General features: G+C 42.7%; 1 protein-coding gene across 1 annotated transcript in view; it reads left to right on the forward strand.

Moving 5' to 3' along the window:
* The first annotated feature begins 13,139 nt into the window (after positions 1–13,139).
* LOC136880914 (uncharacterized) overlaps positions 13,140–22,032 on the forward strand; it is a 344,893-nt gene continuing 336,000 nt past the window's right edge. The window contains exon 1 of the mRNA XM_067153442.2: positions 13,140–13,290. Within this exon, the coding sequence (XP_067009543.2) occupies positions 13,140–13,290 (151 nt within the window). The remainder of the gene's footprint in view (positions 13,291–22,032) is intronic.

Raw genomic sequence — 22,032 nt, forward strand, 5'->3', positions numbered from 1 at the left:
GGGAAGCAGCCATGGACATAGCCAGGGAAGAAGAAAGACAGAGAGGTGAACACAGTGAAGAAATGGACGTGCACAGTGGAAAGTAAAGGACAATGGAGAAGAGGGATAGAATATAAATGTTTAGAGAAGTAGCTAGTGTCGTGGCCAAGGAAGTAAAAAAATACTTTGGAAGACTGTATAAGATTCGTGCAGAGTACTGGCGAAATAATGGATGGTCTCAGGGAGGAAATTAATAAAATAGAAGCTTTGAGCAAAGGGAGAAGCATGAGTCTAAAAGATTTGTGGGAAAAGAAAGCTAAAAGTGATGAGGGCATAGTAACGAGAAGTAATAATTTAAGTAAAGTTAGCAAGTCAGGGGTTACTGTGCAAATATAATATGGCATTAAGAGGTGGTGTAAGTGGAGTAGAGTTGTTTCTGTCATAAGTGTTGTCACAGGAGTCTATAGTTAAGTAAATTAGAATTATAAGTGAAGGTAAGAGTGATTATGATTAAGAAGTTGATTTGGTGGTATGTATGTTAAGAAGTTAAATTTGGTGGGTGGTGAAGTGTGTATGGTGTAGGCCTTAGGAGGTGGTGTAAGTGGAGTATAGTGAAGTATATAAGAATTATAAGTGAAGGTAAGAGTGATGTTGATTAAGAGGTCGATTAGGTGGATGTAGGAGTGATTAATTATTATAATGAAGGTTGGCTGAAAGGTGGTTGGAGTTTGGGCTAAGAGTGATTAGAATTACTGTTCAGAAGCTAAATTTGGTAAGTGTTGGAGTGTGTTTGTTAATAGGAGGAAGTAAGTTGATGGTGAAACTGAATTTTTATTTGTAAGAGGTTGATTTGGTGGCATGTAAGAGTGATTAATTATTGAGTTTCGTGATAAAATGAAGGTTGGCTCTAAGATGGTTGGAGTTTGGTCTGAGAGTGATTAGAGGTACTGTTAAGAAGCTAAAGTAGGTAGGTGGTGGAGTGTGTTTGTTAACTGTATTTCAGCTACGAGTAAGTTATTTAATTTGTAATTTAATGTGGAGTTTGGATTGGAAATGTGTTAAGGGGAAGGCATTTGAATTGTCAGTGAATACAAATGATTATTTCGGCTGGGAAGTATTTCCGGTTTGCTAAGAATGATACATTTATTTAAATGGTAAGATGTTGGACGATGATGTCATAGGGAATAACGAGAGGTAACTTGAAAGTAGAATAGTGCACAAGGAGGAATCAGTAAAAAAAATGGAGGACACAGACTCAGCAGATGACACAACATTATGGCTGGTCAGCAAGTTGTAGTAGATCGTGAATGAATATGTAGGCTCTGTTAGCCAGGAGAGGAAAAGTAGGGCATTGCCTTTCATATGGGTGGCCATGCGCCATGGTGCCGTAGTGCCTTTTAATTCATTTTAAATTCTTCTTGTTTTTCATGTCATTTTTTCTGCTCATACAGTTGTCGTGCGTATGATTTTGTTTTATATTGCCGAAGCCTATATTATGTTTCATTGTGACGTATTAGTATGGCCATCAGATCTCCAATAGGGGCTGGGCAGGGGCCATTTGTCGTAGTGAAGATTATTCATTCTAATTTTCTCTAGTTTGGTTTGTTTGCTTATTTTATTAGATTTATTTCAATTTAATCTAACTTTCCGTTAGTGTAATTATTGTGTTTCCTTGTTGTTTGTGTATTTGTTCAGTAAGTGGAGTTTAAGAGCATGTTTAGATATGGACATTAAACAGGGTCAAATAAGAGAGGAAACTCTGTATAGACTCATTAAATAAATGAATAAATAAATAAATAAATAAATAAATAAATAAATAAATACATAAATAAATAAATATGTAAATGAATAACTAAATAAATAAATAAATAAATTCATCACTTTCATTAAACGGATCGATCAAGATGTAATAGTTAAAATGTCATGCGGAGACAAGGATTAGTTGAACATCCAGAGAGGGACTCCTCAACATTGTGTTCTGTCTCCTTCAGTTTTCAAAGAGTATACACAAGTAATCAGAAAGGCTGGTAGAAATATTAAAACCGGCTGTATACCGATAATATCACACTGTTGAGGGAAAGCAAATAGAACCTTGAATATTTAATGAGGAAGGAGATTGGACTCTACTTGTCAAGAAGACACAGATCAAGGGGACAGCAGAAATATTGATGTAAAGATTAAAATTTACAACGAAAAAATACGAGTGGTTAAGAGCTTTATGTTGTTTAGTAATCTAGGAGTAGCGACCCTACCTCTGATTACGAGGACCCGGGTTATATTTCCGGCCAGGTTACTAGCCTTTACTTGGATCTGAGCATTATCTCTGTTTCCGTCCATCGTACATCCCACTTACAGTCTCCACCCCTTCCCTTCTATTCTCTGAAGCATACTAAGGGGCAGTGGCTTGCGCTCTGACACAACAAATACAACTAGTTTATGAATTTGATTTCGCGCACCTGGAAGTAAAAAATTAACGTAATTTTTTCGGAAAGAACAATTTTCTTCTCCAATCCGACTGCGCCATCGTTATTTATATAACACGAACAGTATCCCTGAATTCTTAGTCGGTATAGTTAAGTTACACCGTGTGTATGACTGTTGTTCTGTCATACACTAAATAAATATTATATGATGACCACTACTTTTCCGAAATTTTGCGCAGTTTGTGCCTTCTCACCACGCCATACACCAACTGCTTCCCACCGCACTGGGAGGAGCGCACTTCTAAACTAGAACCAATGAGAGTTGGAGGCTGACGTCTAGAGCGAACAGCGAGAAAAGGTTGACTAATGCTGCTCGAAAATGGCAGTTGCTATGGCAACGATGGCAGTGATGCTATGGCCACGTGACCTAGCTTGCTCTCGGACACTTTTGTGACGTCATATGAAGTGGTACTGTGTTGACTGTTACCACTTCACGAGTTTGTTTTCCAAATATTATTTTTCCATTGAACAAAATTCAGGGATGTATTTTGCTCTCAGAGCCATGGAGGTGAGCAGAAAAACTCTTTGGGGGTATCAAGGGAGAATTCACTTCCCCAGAAGAGAAGTTATCCATTCTACGTAAAAAGATCATATTCTGACTGACCGTGGGATTTTTAACATATAAATATGTCTTATGACTGGGAGTCACCTGAAAATGTGTGTTATGAAACTTAGCGTGACGGAAGTGTAAACTTAGCAACCGTGCAGGCTGTGATGTAAGGTATGGATGGATGGTGAGACAATGTTACCTAGCAACCGTGCAGGTTGTGATGTAAGGTATGGATCGATGGTCAGACAATGTTACCTAGCAACCGTGCAGGCTGTGATGTAAGGCATGGATGGATGGTGAGACAATGTTACCTAGCAACCGTGCAGGCTGTGATGTAAGGTATGGATGGATGGTGAGACAATGTTACCTAGCAACCGTGCAGGTTTTGATGTAAGGTATGGATAGGGGGTTTAGTTTAGTTTAGTTTAGTTTAGTTTAGTTTAGTTTAGTTTATTGCCTTTCTTATATGGCGGGGCTCAGGCTATGAAGCCTGCTATTATGCCAAACCATATTATACAACAGCTTTATAAAATCATGTTTACATGTATTTCTAAAAGTCACTAAAAGTAATTTACTTAACCTCTAAAATTTCTATCCTTATTGATAATTAAGAGCTAATTATTAAATTTTACGTTGGTGAAATCTACTTTTTACATATTTGAATACCACATTAAACATTTCCTTTTAAATAGCCTCGGATTGCCTATGCCTCTAATTTCAGCTGGGATTGAGTTCCAGGAACGTATGGTAGCAGGTATGAATGAGTTGTTGTACGAGTTACTGTGGTGAATGGGAATGGACAAGAGGGAACGTGTGGATGACCTTGAGGGAGCTCTATCGGAAGGAGAGAGGTATTTAAAGTCTGTTTTAAGATAATCTGGTTTGCTCGTTTGCAGAATACTGTGGAGAAGGGAAACAGCGTGGTATTTACGTCGTTCAGTCAATCTTAGCCACGACAGCTGAGAGAGGAAAGGGCTAATATGAGTTTGTATTGGGATATTTAATACGAATCGAGCACAAGCATTGTAGGCTCACTGTAGTCGACATGAAAGTGTTTTGCTCATACCATTATAAACTACATCTCCGTAGTCAAATATTGGAAATATTAGACTCTGTACTAATAATTTTCTTGTGTTTCTTGGAAGGAAGTGCCTCATCCTTTTTGCAGAATGTAGTGAGTAGAATACTCTTTGACAAATTTTTGTGACGTGTTCCGACCAACTTAAATATTTATCGAATACTACTCCAAGGTTCTTTACATGATCGCTGAATGTTACTGGTATTCCACTGAGCATAACACTGGGTATATACATGTTTTGTATTTTAGCATGAGATTTATACGTGCCAATTATGATGGCCTGTGATTTTGATGGGTTCATTTTCAGGCCATGTCTGCTAGTCCAGTCATTAACATTTGCTAGGTCTTCGTTTAACTTAGTGATTGAATTGTTTAAGTCATTAGGCTTTGTGTGAATATATAACTGTATATCATCTGCATACAGGTGATATTTACAATTGGTCAGCGTCTCAGATAAGTCGTTCATGTACAATGAGAACAAAAGTGGTGACAATACTCCTCCCTGAGCCACGCCCATCTTAGTGGTTTGCCACGAAGATGTATCGTTTCCCACTGATACGCGCTGCTGACGATCACTAAGATAGGAGTGTACCCAGGTTAAAGTGCTGTAAGAAAATTTCAGCGCCTTAAGTTTAGCGAGTAATATGTCTCTATCTACACAATCGAAGGCTTTGCTTAAGTCCAAGAGAACAAGTATAGTCATTTGTCCTTTATCTATCGCTAGTTGCATGTCATTTGTCACTTTAACTAACGGAGTGGTAGTACTGTGGTTTTGTCTGAATCCCGATTGATATTTGTCAAGTAAGTTGTACTGTATAAGATATTCAGTCATTTGTTTATGTACTATTTTCTCCAACAATTTTCCTAATATAGGAAGGATACTTACAGGACGATAATCTTCGGGACTGTTGGGGTTGTTTTTAGGGAAAGGTCGGATGATTGCATGTTTCCAATTAGAAGGAAATACTCCAGTCATGAGTGAGTTGTTAATGATATGCATGACCGCTGGAAGAATGATGTCTATGATTCTTTTTAAAAGAGACAGGTTAATTCCATCATGGCCAGTGGACCCTGACTTTATTTCACTGAAGACTTCCCTAACATCACTGGGGGTCACATGGAAAAAGTAGAACTGCTCGCCATTATGTCTTATTTTTGAGGATATTCTGTTAATTACTGCTGCTTTGGTCTGTTCGTCAATCTGAGAGGATCGTGAGCTAAAGTATGAGTTTAGGTCAGCTAGTGGTACATTACAGTTGTCATTTGTCTTGTTTTTGCATAATCCCATTTCGCGAAGAGATTTCCAAATCTGAGTAGAATTTTGAGTGTTCAAAATATCATAAGAGTGACGTATTTTAGCATTTCTAATTAACTGTGTTGTTCTGTTTCGGAGTTTTTTATACTTTCCGAAATTGTCAGATGTAGGATATTTCACGTAATAATTATAGGCTGCGTCTCTTATTTTCATCTGGTCACGTATTTCTTGGGACAGCCATGGGTTTGAAGGTCTCTTTACCCTAACAGTGCGTAGTGGTGCATGTCTGTCATACAGAGTCAGAAGTAGTTCGTTAAAATGATTTACTTTTCTGTCAATGTCATTTATGAATTGAATGTTGTGCCATGGTGTGTTAAGAGCATTTTCAAAAAATTCGTCTTCATTAAAGTGTTTAAAATCTCTATATGTAATTAATTTCGGCTTGAATTTAGGGCACTTCAAGGAATATGCAGCGTAAACCATGTCATGTCGGGAGAGACCGGGAACGGGCATTTGTCCATGAGTTAGGATTCGGTTGGTATTATTAGTAATTATTAGATCGAGGAGCGAGCGTGAGTTGGCAACATGGTGTGTAGGGTTCAGGGGTAGTATTGTCAAATTAATGGATGAAAACATCTCAGTCAATCGTTTTCTTTCGGTAGATTTGTTTGTCAAATCTGTATTAAAATCTCCCATTAAAATCAAATGCTCATACCTGGGTGTTAGATCATGTAGGGCTTCCTCTAGACTTGTGATGTTACCAGTCTTCGTTGGACGATACACCACACCAAGCAAGCACTTCGTACCGCGAACTATGAGCTCAACGAACAAGAATTCGGGGCTACTGGAGAACTCACTGGGGGATTTTAATATCACCTTATACTTCACATCATCCCGTATGTACATACCGACTCCTCCACCGAGCTTACCGCTCCTGTCATTCCTAACTAATGAATAACCATTCATACTAACAAGAGATGAAGGGATAGACTGACGCAACCACGACTCGGAGAATAGTATGGCATGCAGGTTGCAGGTTGAGAATATTTCAGAGAATTCCGGGAAATGCGGGAGAATTCTCTGAGTGTTTACATGAGCTATTTGTTAGGAGGTAGGGTAAGGCGAAAGAATGTCTTGAAGGTGATTAGCGGTACTTAGGGTGGGGGCTGGGAGATACAGGTAGTGACCTGCTTGGGACTGTGGGTTGGAGAGGCTGAAACTAGAGGGATTTGTTTCCTGGTTACTTGTTGCTGCCAACTTAAAATTTAACTGTGGTTATAAAAGGAAAAACTACACTAGATAAAATGAAGAAACTAAAAACTGAAATTAATGATAAAAATGTAGGCTATAGCTAGAGTTGAAATTATGATTAAAATTCCATACAGCGGTATTTAGTTTACAGAATGTCGGCTTATGGTTAGCAAATACGATCGAGATCTTCGCGGTTTGACACAGGTATTTTACGAGTTCCCTGCTTAACATAGATTATGCCATCCTTCGACCACACGTTCCGCACACTGAACTTACTTATAGCGTCCTGTAGAAGCCGCAGTCTCTCTGGGGTTAGGTCCTCTCTAATTGTTTTATTTGTGGTCAGACAATGTTACCTAGCAATCGCGCAGGCTGTGATGTAAGGTATGGGTGGATGGTGAGACAATGTTACCTAGCAACCGTGCAGGCTGTGATGTAAGGGAGGGAGGGGGGGATGGATGGATGGATGGATGGATGGATGGATGGATGGATGGATGGATGGATGGATGGACGGATGGATGGATGGACGGACGGACGGACGGACGGACGGATGGATGGATGGATGGATGGATGGATGGATGGATGGATGGATGGATGGATGGATGGATGGATGGATGGATGGATGGATGGATGGATGGTACCTAGCAACCGTGCAGGCTGTGATGTAAGGTATGGATAGATGGTGAGACAGTGTTACCTAGCAAGCATGTAAGCCATGTCTCATGGCTATTGATCGTGTGGAATTAGCAGCCGTTGATAGATGCCTATGACGGAGATACGTTATGGTGATTATTTTTTTAAGAGGAAGCACTACCTGGCCACCATCTTGTATATACCACTAACCAAGGGGAAAAATCGAAAGAGTTCGACACTTCGAAAAGTGAAGGTATCGGCCAAAGAAGGACAAGGGCCACGAAATGCGTGAAAATGAAAGACTCCCTAGGTCTCGCAACGTAGTACTGTCGGGGTCGGAACAGAACAAGAGCTGAATGAGGGAGGTCCGATAGGATAGATCAGGGCCTCTCAGGGTGCATGCACTGTGCGCGGTGCAAAAGACCACTTCGCTTAGTTGACCAGAGTGCAGACTCCTACTCCTCGATTTGCATTAGTAGAGCTGTCTCTCTCTTTTCCCACGCCTGTCTCGCTCGCTTCCTCTATTTCCCTGTTCCTCAGTTACTCCGTAGCGCTCCAAATCCGAGCCGAGTTGAGCCGAATAACCCAGAGGCGAAGCCTTGGTCCGAGCCGAACCGAGCGGGACCGATGCATTGTGCACAGGAACTCTGCACGCGTGAGTTTTTGGGTGTTTGAGAGACCCTGGGTTAGATGGTAGCGACGGGGCTGGTACAAGTAGGTCTAAATTGAAGCAACGCTAGGACTCAGCTAAGGATCCTGTGGTCGCCAACCCACGCTCACAACAAAGTTTCCTTTTTAAATGAAATATCAACATTCTCTGATAGTTTATTCTTGAAATGTATCGTTAACAACTGACGTTGAACAATACAAAGATGTATGTGGATAGTGTTTTGTTCTGCATTTTAACGTACTTTCCCTATGATTCACGGCCTGATTGCCATCTAAGGGCCACGGAAAATAAGTCTGCGCATTCGTCTTTACCCTTCTCTTCTTGAATCCCAACAGTTCTTCATCATTTTACTTTACGGTTTCCTCCTCTCCTTCTCGTGGAAACCCTTGCAATTTTGTATCAATCTTCAGGATGTTGTTCAGTCTTGTATTGATAGTATCGTCTGTTATTCCAGTCTCTGTCCTTTTGTTCTTGTAAATATTGCTAAACAGTCGTGTTGCCAGTCTACTGACATCCATCCTCATTATGTGATCAAAGTCAGGTTCCATGGCTAAATGGTTTTTGTGCTGCCTTTTGGTCACATGGGTACCGTGTTAGATTCCCGGCAGGGTCAGGAATTTTAACCATCATTGGTTAATTTCGCTGGCACGGGAGCTGGTTGTATGAGTCGTCTTCTTAATCATTTCCTCCGCATCATGACACGTAGGTCGCCTACGGGAGTCAAATCAAAAACCTGCATCTGAAGAGTCGAATATGTGCTCGGACACACCCGGCAATAAAAGCCATACGCCATTTCAGTTTTTCATGAAATCAAAAATTTAATCATCCTCTTTCTGATCGTATCTGACATCATTTCATTTTCTTCGTCCTTCTATAGATTTTTATTTCTTCTGTGTCTAAACTGTCCTTTCTCCGTTTTAAATAGTCCCGATATTTTCCTCAATATGTTCATTTCCTTCTTCTATTTCACCGGTTTTCATAGAAAACCTGCAGTCTGTTGCATACATACAATCGGTTTGATTACTGTGTTGAAGAGTTTGATTTTAATTTTTCATGAGAGATTATTCTCATTGTAGGTATCTTTAAGCGATTTGGTATGCCAGTTTCAGTTTTCTGCTCTTAATCTATTTGCATTTGTTGCTGACTGTGAAATATATCAGGGGTTTTCAAGGGCTCGAGAGCCGCATTAGAAACCTTGGCCATGGTCGCGGGCCGCACTTAATTAATGGGTGAATTTCCGTAAAACTCCGCAAATTGAAGAGAAGCACCGTTATTAATTAATATGCATAGTTTATTAAAATATTTAATTGCTTAAACGCTGTTTTAAAACTGCATAAAAGAATGAAATTTAACATGAAGACTATGATACCCAAGACAATTGAATTTGGAAGAAGGGCACCCAACAATGTGCTTCCCAGAAAATTTCTTCGCGTGTACAACACCGAATACCAGCCAGTACTACCAATGAGAAAAGATGGAAGTACTGAAACCGCTTCTTAAATCAACGAAAATTAAAGTATTTCTGGTATTCATTCCATGCTATGTTGCACAAAATGACCACTGAGAGGTAGGCATGGAGTTCACAAATTGGTATGTATCCCATAGCCATTTTTATAATGGTTACGATCCAGCACTGGTAGTTTTGAGGACTCGTTTTCCACCAAAGTATGGGTTTTTATTTTTTAAATCAATAATTATCTGTTCACACCAACTGAATACTTGTAAAATGGAAATCATTTCCTTTCTTTCTTTATTAATCAGCTTACCCTCCAGGGTTGGTTTTTCCCTCGGACTCAGCGAGGAATCCCACCTCTACCGCCTCAAGGGCAGTGTCCTGGAGCGTGAGACATTGGGTCAACTGGGGAGGATGACCAGAACCTCGCCCAGGCGGCCTCACCTGCTGTGCTGAACAGGGGCATTGGTAGGGGATTGGAAGATTGGAAGAGGGAAGGAAGCGGCCGTGGTCTTAAGTTAGGTACCATCCAGGCATTTGCCTGGAGAAGAAGTGGAAAATCACGGGAAACCACTTACAGGATGGCTGAGGTGGGAATCGAACCCACCTCTACTGAGTTGACCTCCCGAGGCTGAGTGGACTCCGTTCCAGCCCTTGTACGACTTTTCAAATTTCGCGGCAGAGCCGGGAATCGAACCCGGGCCTCCGGGAGTGGCAGCTAATCACACTAACCACTACACCACAGAGGCGGACGGAAATCATTTTAAAGAATGAATTACTTCCGACTTGGGTCTATAACGGGTATAAAATTTAATACATTTTTGAACGAGCTATGAAGTATTTATTGTAAATTTTCTTCACACTTCTTCAAATATTTTTTAAAAGCCCTCGCGAGCCGCCATTTGTAACCCCTGAGATATATTTATCGGCAAAGAAACGTTCTGCCTTAAATGCTGAAATTATTAGCTCAAGCTTATGATGGTTCAAAATGTCTTGAATTGCATTGGGCTAACATGTTACAAGCACTGAATTGAAGGATGATATGCCGCTGGCGCAGATAGAGGTAACTATGGCAACCCTACGCACGTCACACATAGTTCCTGCTCTCGCCGCTCAACTGTCAGACTCGAACTCTCGTGGGCCCAAGTGTAATTATTGTACGAGGTGTGTAACAGGTTCCATTATGTTGTAACGCCTACTAAATGTAATGTCGTGAAAGGCTCGTCATCCATTGAGCTTGTTAAGAAATCTGGTTGTGAGCACACGCTGCATTGTATGGCCCACGGGATCTGCCAATAGTCGATTACCATCAATCCCGACCAGATGTTGTATGGATGGAGAAGCAGCGAGCCTGAGAGAGCTGTTGTTCGATTTTCTATGGAAGCAGGAACAAGGGAGCATGCTATTGTCTAAGTAGACCGTGTGACAGCGAAGTCCTTCGCACAACACGCCCACAAATGGCAGCGTTCACAAGCAAAGTGACGTGAACTACCAAAATCTCAATCCTTCTGAACAGCAGTGGTAGAGTGTTGGGTTTCACATCCCGAGATTGAGGGCTCCCACCTGGCAAACTTAAATCGGATCTTTCTTTATTTCGAAGGACGGAAGACTGGTGTCCATTCCACATACCATATCGTGTCTCTGGTGACACACATCTGGTGATCTCCCGACAAAATTCATAAAATTTCAGCGAATAGAGATTCGTTTCTCTGTCATCTAGTGGAGTCGAATGGAACGCCGAATCCGCGTTTCTGGCACGTACTAGTGATTAGAAATTGTATGATCGTCGCCAAAGACCAATCTGTGTCGCGGCGACGTAAAACAAATACCCAAAAAAAAAAAAAGAAAGAAATTGTATGTCATCGCCTCTCCTATCCGATCTCCCTAGGTCAACTCTTGTTCTTTTCCTATCCCGACAACCAAGCTACATAGCTGCAGTCGCTTAAATGCAGCCAGTATCCAGTATTCGGGAGATAGTAGGTTCGAACCCCACTGTCGGCAGCCCTCAAAATGGTTTTCCGTGGTTTCCCATTTTCACACCCGGCCTCAATTAAGGCCACGGCCGCTTCCTTCCAACCTCTAGCCCTTTCCTGTCCCATCGTCGCCATAAGACCTATCTGTGTCGGTACGACGTGAAGCAACTAGCAAAAAAAAAAAAAAAAAAAAAAAAAAACTATCCCGACGGTATTACATTTCCGAGGCTTAGGAAATCTTTCATTTCCATCCCCTCGAGGTCATTGTCTTTCTTTGGACGATATTTTCACGTTTCGAAGTATCAGACCCCTTCCATTTTTCCTTCTGATTAATGTTAATAGAGGATGGTTGGTATCCAGTATTCGGGAGATAGGGGTTCGAACCTCACTGTCGGCAGCCCTGAATATGGTTTGCTGTGGTTTCCCATGTTCACACCAGTCAAATGCTGGGACTGTACCTCATTCAGGCCACAGCCGCTTCTTTCCCACTCCTAGCTCTTTCCTATCCTATCGTCGCCATGTCTATCTATGTCTCTACGACGTAAAATAACTTGTAAAGAGAAACAGAGGATGGTTACCTAGTTGTAAGCAAAGCAAAGTCAAGCAAAGCAATCTCCGTACAGGCCATGAAGGCCCTTGGAGGGGTGGGAGGTAAAGGCTTCCACCATTCGTAACCTCGGCACGTGATGGGGTAGCGTGGTTAGCTCTACGCTCGGCCGCCTTTGCCCCCAGGAATTAACCTGATACTCACTTTTGATGTAGGCTATTGAATCTCAGGGCCATATACACCTCCGGAAGTGGAAATCTCGTTTCTTCAATGTTACGACTTCCTGACGGCGATTCGAACCCACGTACTTCCGGGCGAACCGAGCACGCCCTTACTGACTCGGCCAGGCAGCCCCTGGTTACCTAGGTGTACTTCCTCTTAAAACAATAATCACCATCACCACGTCACTATAGTAAATCAGTTTCGTTTGGGCCAGGCCTGTTTGTTACCATGGTAACAAACCCTTCACGCTGCTTGATATTCATTTATTTTAGCGACCGGAGTGTCAGAGGTATAACAATAAACCTTGCTATATCTTTTTTTTTAATTTCCTCTCTTCACTTTCAGTCATATTGAAGAGTTGTTTAGTCCCCTCTGGAGGACAAACCCTCTTCGTACGTCGTTGTTGGCCTCTGCCCCTCAGAGTCACATTATTCACGTCATTTACGAGTCCTAGGACATCAATCTTGATCGTGTTCTCCGACACGTTGACAGCAATTCACCCTGCGGCACTCAATGGCCCGGGTTTCCGGAGCAACATGTGGTCTGTCTGACCGGCTATCGATTCTGCCAAAGATCGATACTGATATAGTGAGCCTGTAAATATCTCGGCATGGAGGCGTTGGATGAATTATGAATCACACCGAGAGTTCAGCAAAGTGTGTGCGTAGTTGGCGCAACAATGCTGGGTGTAAGGCGTTCTAAGAGTTATACTGCAATACACAGAGTGAACCATGTAAACCTCCCTCGGGAAGCTACAGTAGTCAATGATATGAAAAGTCAGGTTGTAAGTTTCACAAGAGGATAAGTCCTCTCATTTTTTGTTACTGTCTTGATGAGGTGACAGTACCTCATGGGGAACACCGTAAGTACCTATGTGTCAATATAAGGAATGACCTTCATTGAAGTAATCTTATTAAGAAGGTTGTTAGGAATTGTTACAGATCTCTTCACAATATTATGAGGGTATTTATGGGTTGTAGTAAGGATGTAAAGGAGAGGGCGTATAGGTCTCTGGGAAGACCCCATCTGGAGTAGGTTCCAGGGTATGAGTTCCACACCAGGATTACATGATACTGGAAATGGTTCCAAAGGAAAGCAGCATGATTTATTCTGGGTGATATCGTACAAAGTAGCAGTGTTACGAGCTTTGGGCTGGGAAGACTTGGGAGTAAGGAGACGAGCTGCTCGACTATGTGGTATGTTTCGAGCTGCCAGGGAGGGGGGGAGATGGCGTGGAAGGACATTAGTTGACAAAGACGCTTGAGTGGGGCATTTAAAAATAAGAAAAATCACGATATGAAGATAGGATTCAAGAGGAAAAACTGGAGCAAATACATATGCACAGGATAAGGAATAAGGGATTGGATTATACAAGGGAAGAGAGCAATACATTTCCAAGTTCTGCGAAAAGATTTAAGGAAAAACTGTGTATACACTTGATACGCAATCAACATCTTGGGCGACGGTCCTAAATGCTGATGACTGATTGCCTGATCTTCTTCTTCTTCTACTACTACCACGTTTACCACATCTGTAGGGTCGCGGGAGCGAACAGTGTAGGACAAGTGCATTTGGCCCTGTTTCACTGCTAATTGCCCTTCCTGATGCCAACCTTATGTGGAAGATGTAATCACTATTGCATGTTTCTGTGGTGGCTGGTGGTGGGGTGTGTGTTATGTCAATATGAAGAGGAGAATTCTGGGGCAAACACAAATACCTAATCCCCGAGCCAGAAGAATTAATCAAAAGTGATTGAAATTCCCGACCCAGCCAGGAATCGAACCCGAACCCTCTGAACCCAAGGGCTCAATGCTGGCCATTCAGCCAAGGTGTTGAAGCATTGACTGACTTGTGATTTATTTATTTAGTTAGTTAGTTAGTTAGTTAGTTAGTTATAAGAAAGGTGAAGACAATTGACCCGCTCCTCAACGGTAGTGGAGAACGCAGATCTGGAATGAGTCAAGGTTGTGTTGACGATGTTCGAGGACACGTGCTGAATTATTCTTATTCTTATTCTTATTCTTATTCTTATTCTTATTCTTATTCTTATTCTTATTCTTATTCTTATTCTTATCCTTCTGTATCTGTTTACCCTCCAGGGTCGCTTTTTCGCTCGAACTCAGCGAGGGATACCAACTCTACCGCCTCAAGGGCAGTGTCCTGGAGTTTCAGACTCTGGGTCGGGGGATACAACTGGGGAGGATGACCTCTACCTCGCCTAGATGGCCTCACCTGCTATTCTGAACAGGGGCCCTGTGAGGGTATAGGAAGATTGGAAGGGATAGACAAGGGAGAGGGAAGGAAGCGGCCGTGGCGTTAATTTAGGTACCATCCCGACATTTGTCTGGAGGAGATGTGGGAGACCACGAAAAACCACTTCCAGGATGGATGAGGTAGATATCGAACCCATCTCTACTCAGATGACCTCCCTAGGCTGAGTGGACTCCGTTCCAGCCTTCGTACCACTTTTCAAATTTCGTGGCACAGCCGGGAATCGAACCCGGGCCTCCGGGTGTGGCAGCTAATCTCAGTAACCACTACACCACAGACGCGGACCACGTACTGAACTAAACACAGAAATAATTGCGTCCACTGAACCAAGAAGCAGGCACATGCCAGAGAGCTGAGCATACGGAGTGCATATAGCGTAATATCCCGTAGTTACTCTGTATTTCAGAACAGTTTGTACACGTTTGCTGTTATTGGTTCAAAAGTAATGTCTTAAAAAATTGTAAAGGTTCATATGGATCTCCCTGTAGTTCTATTTCATTAAAAAAGCCAAGCAAAGTGATCTCCTTACAGGCCGACGGTGGGGTAGAATGGTTAGCTCTACGTCCGGGCGCCTTTGCCCCCAGGAGCTAACCTGGTACTCATTTTTTGTGTAGGCTGTGTGAACCTCAGAGCCATGTGCACCTGCGAAAATGGAAGTCATGTTCCTTAAATTTTTCGAGTTCCTGACGGGGTATCCAACCCACGTCCTTTCGAGTGAACGTAGCACGCCGCCTCGTCCAGGCAGCTCCTAATTTGTTTCATACTATGTCAGATTTCATATGTTTACGTTCTTGAAAATGATGTGGGTAGTGATACTGTGGTTACATGCCGCACTCAACTCACTCATACCATCGGAAACTCTTTTCTGAGTATGGAAAGTTGTTACTTAAATACTTGCCAGTTGACTGAACTGCTTCATGTGAGCGTTGTATGTTTATTCCAATGTTGTTCGCCACAGCTGGCACTCAGTGTAGTTTAGATCCTTTCCAATGGAACCAATATAACCTATCTCACCATAGCTCAATGGTAAAGGATCCGACGCGAAATGGGGAGGTTGTGGGTTCGGATCCTACTGGTGTACATTTGGCCATTTTTCTACTCTACTTAACATCTCTTCAAAATGTGCAGTCCACCACACAGTAATTACCCACCCCAGAAGTTGACTTTCTTTTACAATTATTATTATTATTATTATTATTATTATTATTATTATTATTATTATTATTATTATTATTATTATTATGTCATGTCATCATCTGTTTACCCTTCAGGTTCGGCTTTTCCCTCGGACTCAGCGAGGGATCCCACCTCTACCGCCTCAAGGGCAGTGTCCTGGAGCTTCAGACTCTTGCTCCGGGGATACAACTGGGGAGGATGACCAGTACCTCGCCCAGGCGGCCTCACCTGCTGCTATGGCCTTGTAGGGGGATGGGAAGATTGGAAGAGATAGGCAAGGATGAGGGAAGGAAGCGGCCGCGGCCTTAAGTTAGGTACCATCCCGGCATTCGCCTGGAGGTGAAGTGGGAAACCACGGAAAACCACTTCGAGGATGGCTGAGGTGGGAATCGAACCCACCTCTACTCAGTTGACCTCCCGAGGCTGAGTGGACCCCGTTCCAGCCCTCGTACCACTTTTCAAATTTCGTGGCAGAGCCGGGAATCGAACCCGGACCTCCGGGGGTGGCAGCTAATCACGCTAACCACTACACCACAGAGGCATTATTATTATTATTATTATTATTATTATTATTATTATTATTATTATTATTGTTATTATTATTAAAGCTTCTTTATTGTGGTGAAGTTAGGGCTTCCGGCCCTTTCTTACACTTAAGCACTTCATGTATATAAATGAGTAGAAATTTACAATTAAATTTGTACAAATTTACAATGTAAGAATTTCAACAAATTATATTTTAATGTATGGTAACAGTATAAAAACTGAAATAACCTAATTTAAAGATATTAAATCTTTACAACCTAAAGTATAAAATAAACTAACTAAAGTATCACTAACTAAACTAACTAGAGTAAGTAAAAGTATAAACTGCAACACGCTACAATAAACGACCATATTCACTCTCATTCATCCATCCCATTCACGCTCAAGAAAGACTGGAAGTGCTTATAACACGACCCTGGTAGAATATTGTAAACCTTGTCTTAGATGTAGCTTCCCTGATGTCATTGGGAGTTAGAAGTAGGATGAAAATATTGTCCAGGTATCCAGGATTCCAAGTATCATCTCTTCGGACATAGGCCTTTTCTTGTCTGAATATAATCCATTTACGTATACGTGCATTAGGAAATGAATTGTCCGCCTCTGTGGTGTAGTGGTTAGTGTGATTAGCTGCCACCCCCGGAGGCCCGGGTTCGATTCCCGGCTCTGCCACGAAATTTGAAAAGTGGTACGAGGGCTGGAACGGGGTCCACTCAGCCTCGGGAGGTCAACTGAGTAGAGGTGGGTTCGATTCCCACCTCAGCCATCCTGGAAGTGGTTTTCCGTGGTTTCCCACTTCTCCTCCAGGCAAATGCCGGGATGTTACCTAACTTAAGGCCACGGCCGCTTCATTCCCTCTTCCTTGTCTATCCCTTCCAATCTTCCCATCCCCCACCAAGGCCCCTGTTCAGTATAGCAGGTGAGGCCGCCTGGGCGAGGTACTGATCATTCTCCCCAGTTGTATCCCCCGATCCGATGTCTGAAGCTCCAGGACACTGCCCTTGAGGCGGTAGAGGTGAGATCCCTCGCTAAGTCCGAGGGAAAAGCCAACCCTGGACAATAAACAGATTAACAAAGAAAGAAAGGTAATGAATTTATGACACTGATTTTTAGGAGTAATTAATGTGCAGCAATAAATTAAAGAGTACTTTAGTGATGCAATAGTAGCCTAGAAAATGTCCCGGGTGGCAAACCGCTGCCTTTAACAGTAGTTGACAACTTTATGCAACGTAAAGAATACACATGTCCGCCTCTGTGTTGTAGTGGTTAGTGTGATTAGCTGCCGATTCACAGCTCTGCCATGAAATTTGAAAAGTGGTACGAGGGCTGGAACGGGGTCCACTCAGCCTCAGGAGGGCAACTGAATAGAGGGGGTTCGATACCCACCTCAGCCATCCTCGAAGTGGTATTCCATTATTCTCCACTTCTCGTCCAGACTAATGCCGGGATGGTACCTAACTTAAGGCCACAGCCACATTTCTCCCTCTCCCTTGACTATCCCTTCCAATCTTCCCCTTCCTCAAGAAGACCTCTGTTCAGCATACCAGGTGAGGCCACCTGGACGATGTACTGGTCCTCTTCCCGGTTGTATTCCCTGACCCAAAGTCCCACGCTCCAGCACACTGTCCTTGAGGTGGTAGAGGTGGGATCCCTCGCTGAATTCGAGGGAAAAACCAAACCTCTGAGGGCTGAAGGGTAAACGGATTAAGAAAGAAAGAAATACTGTATATATACACATGGTTAAAGATGATTTCATATAATATGAGCATGTTCTTGTAGAACGAAACAAGTATTTCTTTTACTGACATAAATATGTATCTGTTTTTGTGCTGGAGGTCTATCTGAAATTAACGACATCAATTTAGGGTAGACAACTTTGGGTGCACAGAAAACCGACACCCTGGTAACCAGCCAACCAGTGTTCGTCATCTTCCTCATGTTATTACCGTGTGCCAGATCACTGCCTTCTATATACAGTAGGTAACCATGGCAACCAGTGTTGTTCATCTTCTTCCTCACGTTATTACACTGCCTTCTATATACAGTAGGTAACCAGGCAACCTGTGTTCGTCATCTTCTTCCTCACGTTATTACACTGCCTTATATATACATGGCAACCAGTGTTCGTCATCTTCTTCCTCACGTTATTACACTGCCTTCTATATACAGTAGGTAGCCAGGCAACCTGTGTTCGTCATCTTCCTCACGTTATTACAGTGCCTTCTATATACAGTAGGTAACCAGGCGACCAGTGTCCGTCATCTTCTTCCTCACGTTATTACAGTGCCTTCTATACACAGTAGGTAACCAGGCAACCAGTGTTCGTCATCTTCCTCACGTTATTACACTGCCTTCTATATACAGTAGGTAGCCAGGCAACCTGTGTTCGTCATCTTCTTCCTCACGTTATTACACTGCCTTCTATATACAGTAGGTAGCCAGGCAACCTGTGTTCGTCATCTTCTTCCTCACGTTATTACCGTGTGCCAGAACACTGCCTTCTATATACAGTAGGTAGCCAGGCAACCTGTGTTCGTCATCTTCTTCCTCACGTTATTACACTGCCTTCTATATACAGTAGGTAGCCAGGCAACCTGTGTTCGTCATCTTCTTCCTCACGTTATTACCGTGTGCCAGAACACTGCCTTCTATATACAGTAGGTAGCCAGGCAACCTGTGTTCGTCATCTTCTTCCTCACGTTATTACACTGCCTTCTATATACAGTAGGTAGCCAGGCAACCTGTGTTCGTCATCTTCTTCCTCACGTTATTACCGTGTGCCAGAACACTGCCTTCTATATACAGTAGGTAGCCAGGCAACCAGTGTTCGTCATCTTCCTCACGTTATTACACTGCCTTCTATATACAGTAGGTAGCCAGGCAACCTGTGTCCGTCATCTTCTTCCTCACGTTATTACAGTGCCTTCTATACACAGTAGGTAACCAGGCAACCAGTGTTCGTCATCTTCCTCACGTTATTACACTGCCTTCTATATACAGTAGGTAACCAGGCAACCAGTGTTCGTCATCTTCTTCCTCATGTTATTACCGTGTGTCAGAACACTGCCTTCTATATACAGTAGGTACCAGGCAACCTGTGTTCGTCATCTTTCTCACGTTATTACACTGCCTTCTATATATATACAGTAGGTAACCATGGCAACCAGTGTTCGTCATATTCTTCTTCTTCACGTTATTACCGCGTGCCAGAACAATGCCTTCTATATACCCATTACAAAACGTACAAATGGCGCCGTGTTTTAAACGAGTTTCCACTGTCTTTGACGGGCGTTTCGTCTAGGGGACAGCAAAGCCCCTTACACACGGTAACGTCACCAAAGGCAGCAGAACATTTCCTCATAATATACATCTTGTTTATATTTATAGCCAATTAGCCATTAAATTGTGCGCTAAATCAGCAACCATTTTGCAGGACGTAGATCTTGATGAGTGGGGCTATATTGTGGCATGGTCTCGGAATGTTGTGTGCTCGATCAGCTACCATATTGTTGGACGTAGATGATGATGCTATATATTCCTTTCGTTTTCGGGAACTACCAAGCGACCGCTGCTCAACCCGAAGGCCTGCAGACAGCGAGGTGTCGTGTGGTTAGCACGACGAATCCCATCGGCCCTTATTCTTGTCTTTCTAGACCGGATCCGCTATCTCACCGTCAGATGGCTCCTCAGTTGTAATCGCATAGGCTGAGTGGACCTCGAACCAGCCCTCAGATCCTGGTAAAAATCCCTGACCTGGCCAGAAATCGAATCCGGGGTCTTCGGGTGAGAGGCAGGCACGCTACCCGTACACCGCGGGGGCGGAAATATTGACATGCCTATATCTTTTTTGGTTTTACAGGTATAGTACAGCGTTTCGTCTTTCGACAAACTAGAAAATGTGTAACTGAGTCGACATTAAAACGGAATAACTTCCTTCTGAAAAAATTCACATCCTCTTGAAACAATAAGCACCACCACCACTTCATAACTCTGTCCACTGGTGGAGGAATTTCAGTGTAGATACTCCGTTTTATTTCATGATTAATAGCCTGATATATTTCTTCTGTCCTATTTTCGAGACTGCTTGAGAGTAAAATATAATTCTGCAGTGGGTTCGAAGTCCACGTTCAAACGCAATTTCTATTCATGTGAGCCGGTGTAATGGCAGCATATGGTTGTGGTCGTGACTGACAAACAATCACACATGATTTATGAGCTCCGCAGTTTTAATTCCCGTGATTCAGTTTCAATATTTTGTGGAGCATTGCAGTGTTATGCAGACACTACCTGTAGCGCGGTGCCAGCTGGATCTATTCAATAACAATGGCAGCGTTCAACGCTCTCACATCCAACTGGGTGTGATTAATATTTCAATAAAAAATTAGTTACAACAAAAGCGAATTAAACGAGATTGGCTTCGAGGTAAAAATGCAATTAACGCGTCGTACAATTTTATAATTCCTCTTTCCATGGTAGATAGATTGCGCGGCGTTCGTCCTTGTACTGAACCGACAATTGTCATCGTTATCAAATCCTCATGATATTAATTACATTTATTTATTTATTTATTTATTTATTTATTTATTTATTTATTTATTTATTTATTTATTTATTTATTTATTTATTTATTTATTTATTTATTTATTGAATCCTGTTTTTCAGCAAAATCTTCATCATCAGAATTTTGGACGGCAGGGTAGGGGAGGTGATGGTATAGAATTTCTAATCACTGAATTCGTGCCAAATCATGGGTTCACTTCTAATCGTCTCCTCGATGTTCATATGGATTGAGGGTAGATGGCGCTGTTATCACCGTGTGTCAGAACACTGCCTTCTATATACAGTAGGTAGAAATGGCGCCGTGTTTTGAACGAGTTTCCATTGTCCTTGACTGGTGTTTCGTCAGCGTTGGTGGTGATTCGTCCGTCGGATGGCGACGATAAGACTTGAGCAGACCCCTTGGTGGTATTCGATAGGTGTAGACTATGTGCCGGCACCAAGTTTTACCCTCTCTATTTCTATAAGGCGTGATCAAAACGATGCGGATAGATAAGCACGGACATGTAGGGAAAGGGATTAGTGTGGAAATCGTGTCGTGCCGAGGTGCGTGAGTTAAATACGGCCACGTGAACTATAGCGACGTTATTATCAAATGCGTCCAAACAGGACCAACGGGTCGTTGTTCTGTTATTGGCGGCCGAAGAGGAAACGCTGGTGGAATGAAGACTGTATGGAATGTTGCGTTTTGACACAAGACGCCGGTCGATCTGTATGTGGAAGACACTCAAGCACACGCCCTATAGTCCTGATCTTTCCCCGTGCGATTATCACGCCATCTGTCCACTCAAAAAGGCCTTAAAACGTCGGCGCTACCTGTCAGACGAAGTGCAGCAGGACAAGGTGTTTTACTGCACGGCAATCTTCAACCTGGTACCTCACGGCAATTCTGTCTGACTGGCATCCCGTCGAGCGAAAAGGTTTGATCGCCCCTTATACTATCATAAATCACGTCATTCATCTCATCTCATTAATTCCTGACGTCAGGAAGGGCATCTGGTCGAAAAACCAGCAACGAAGATTCATCTCACTTCATAACCGACCCCGTAGAGAAATGGGACAAGGGTTCGACTAACACATGTATTGTCTATTTGAAAGTACCTTGCAACTTCTTAAGGTGTTGGTGGTGATTATTGTTTTAAGAGAAAGTACAACTATGCAATGTAAAATGAAATGGCGTAAGGCTTTTAGTGTCGGGATGTGTCCGAGGACTTCGGCTCGCCAGGTGCAGGTCTTTTGATTTGACTCCCGTAGGCGACCTGCGCGTCGTGATGAGGATGAGGATGAGATGATAATGAAGACGACACCCAGTCATCATGCCAGGGGAATTAACCAAATATGGTTAAAATTCCCGACACTGCCGGGAATCGAACCTGGGACACCTGTGACCA

The sequence above is a fragment of the Anabrus simplex genome, chromosome 9 (assembly GCF_040414725.1).
Source record: "Anabrus simplex isolate iqAnaSimp1 chromosome 9, ASM4041472v1, whole genome shotgun sequence".
In the NCBI taxonomy this organism is placed as follows: domain Eukaryota; kingdom Metazoa; phylum Arthropoda; class Insecta; order Orthoptera; family Tettigoniidae; genus Anabrus; species Anabrus simplex.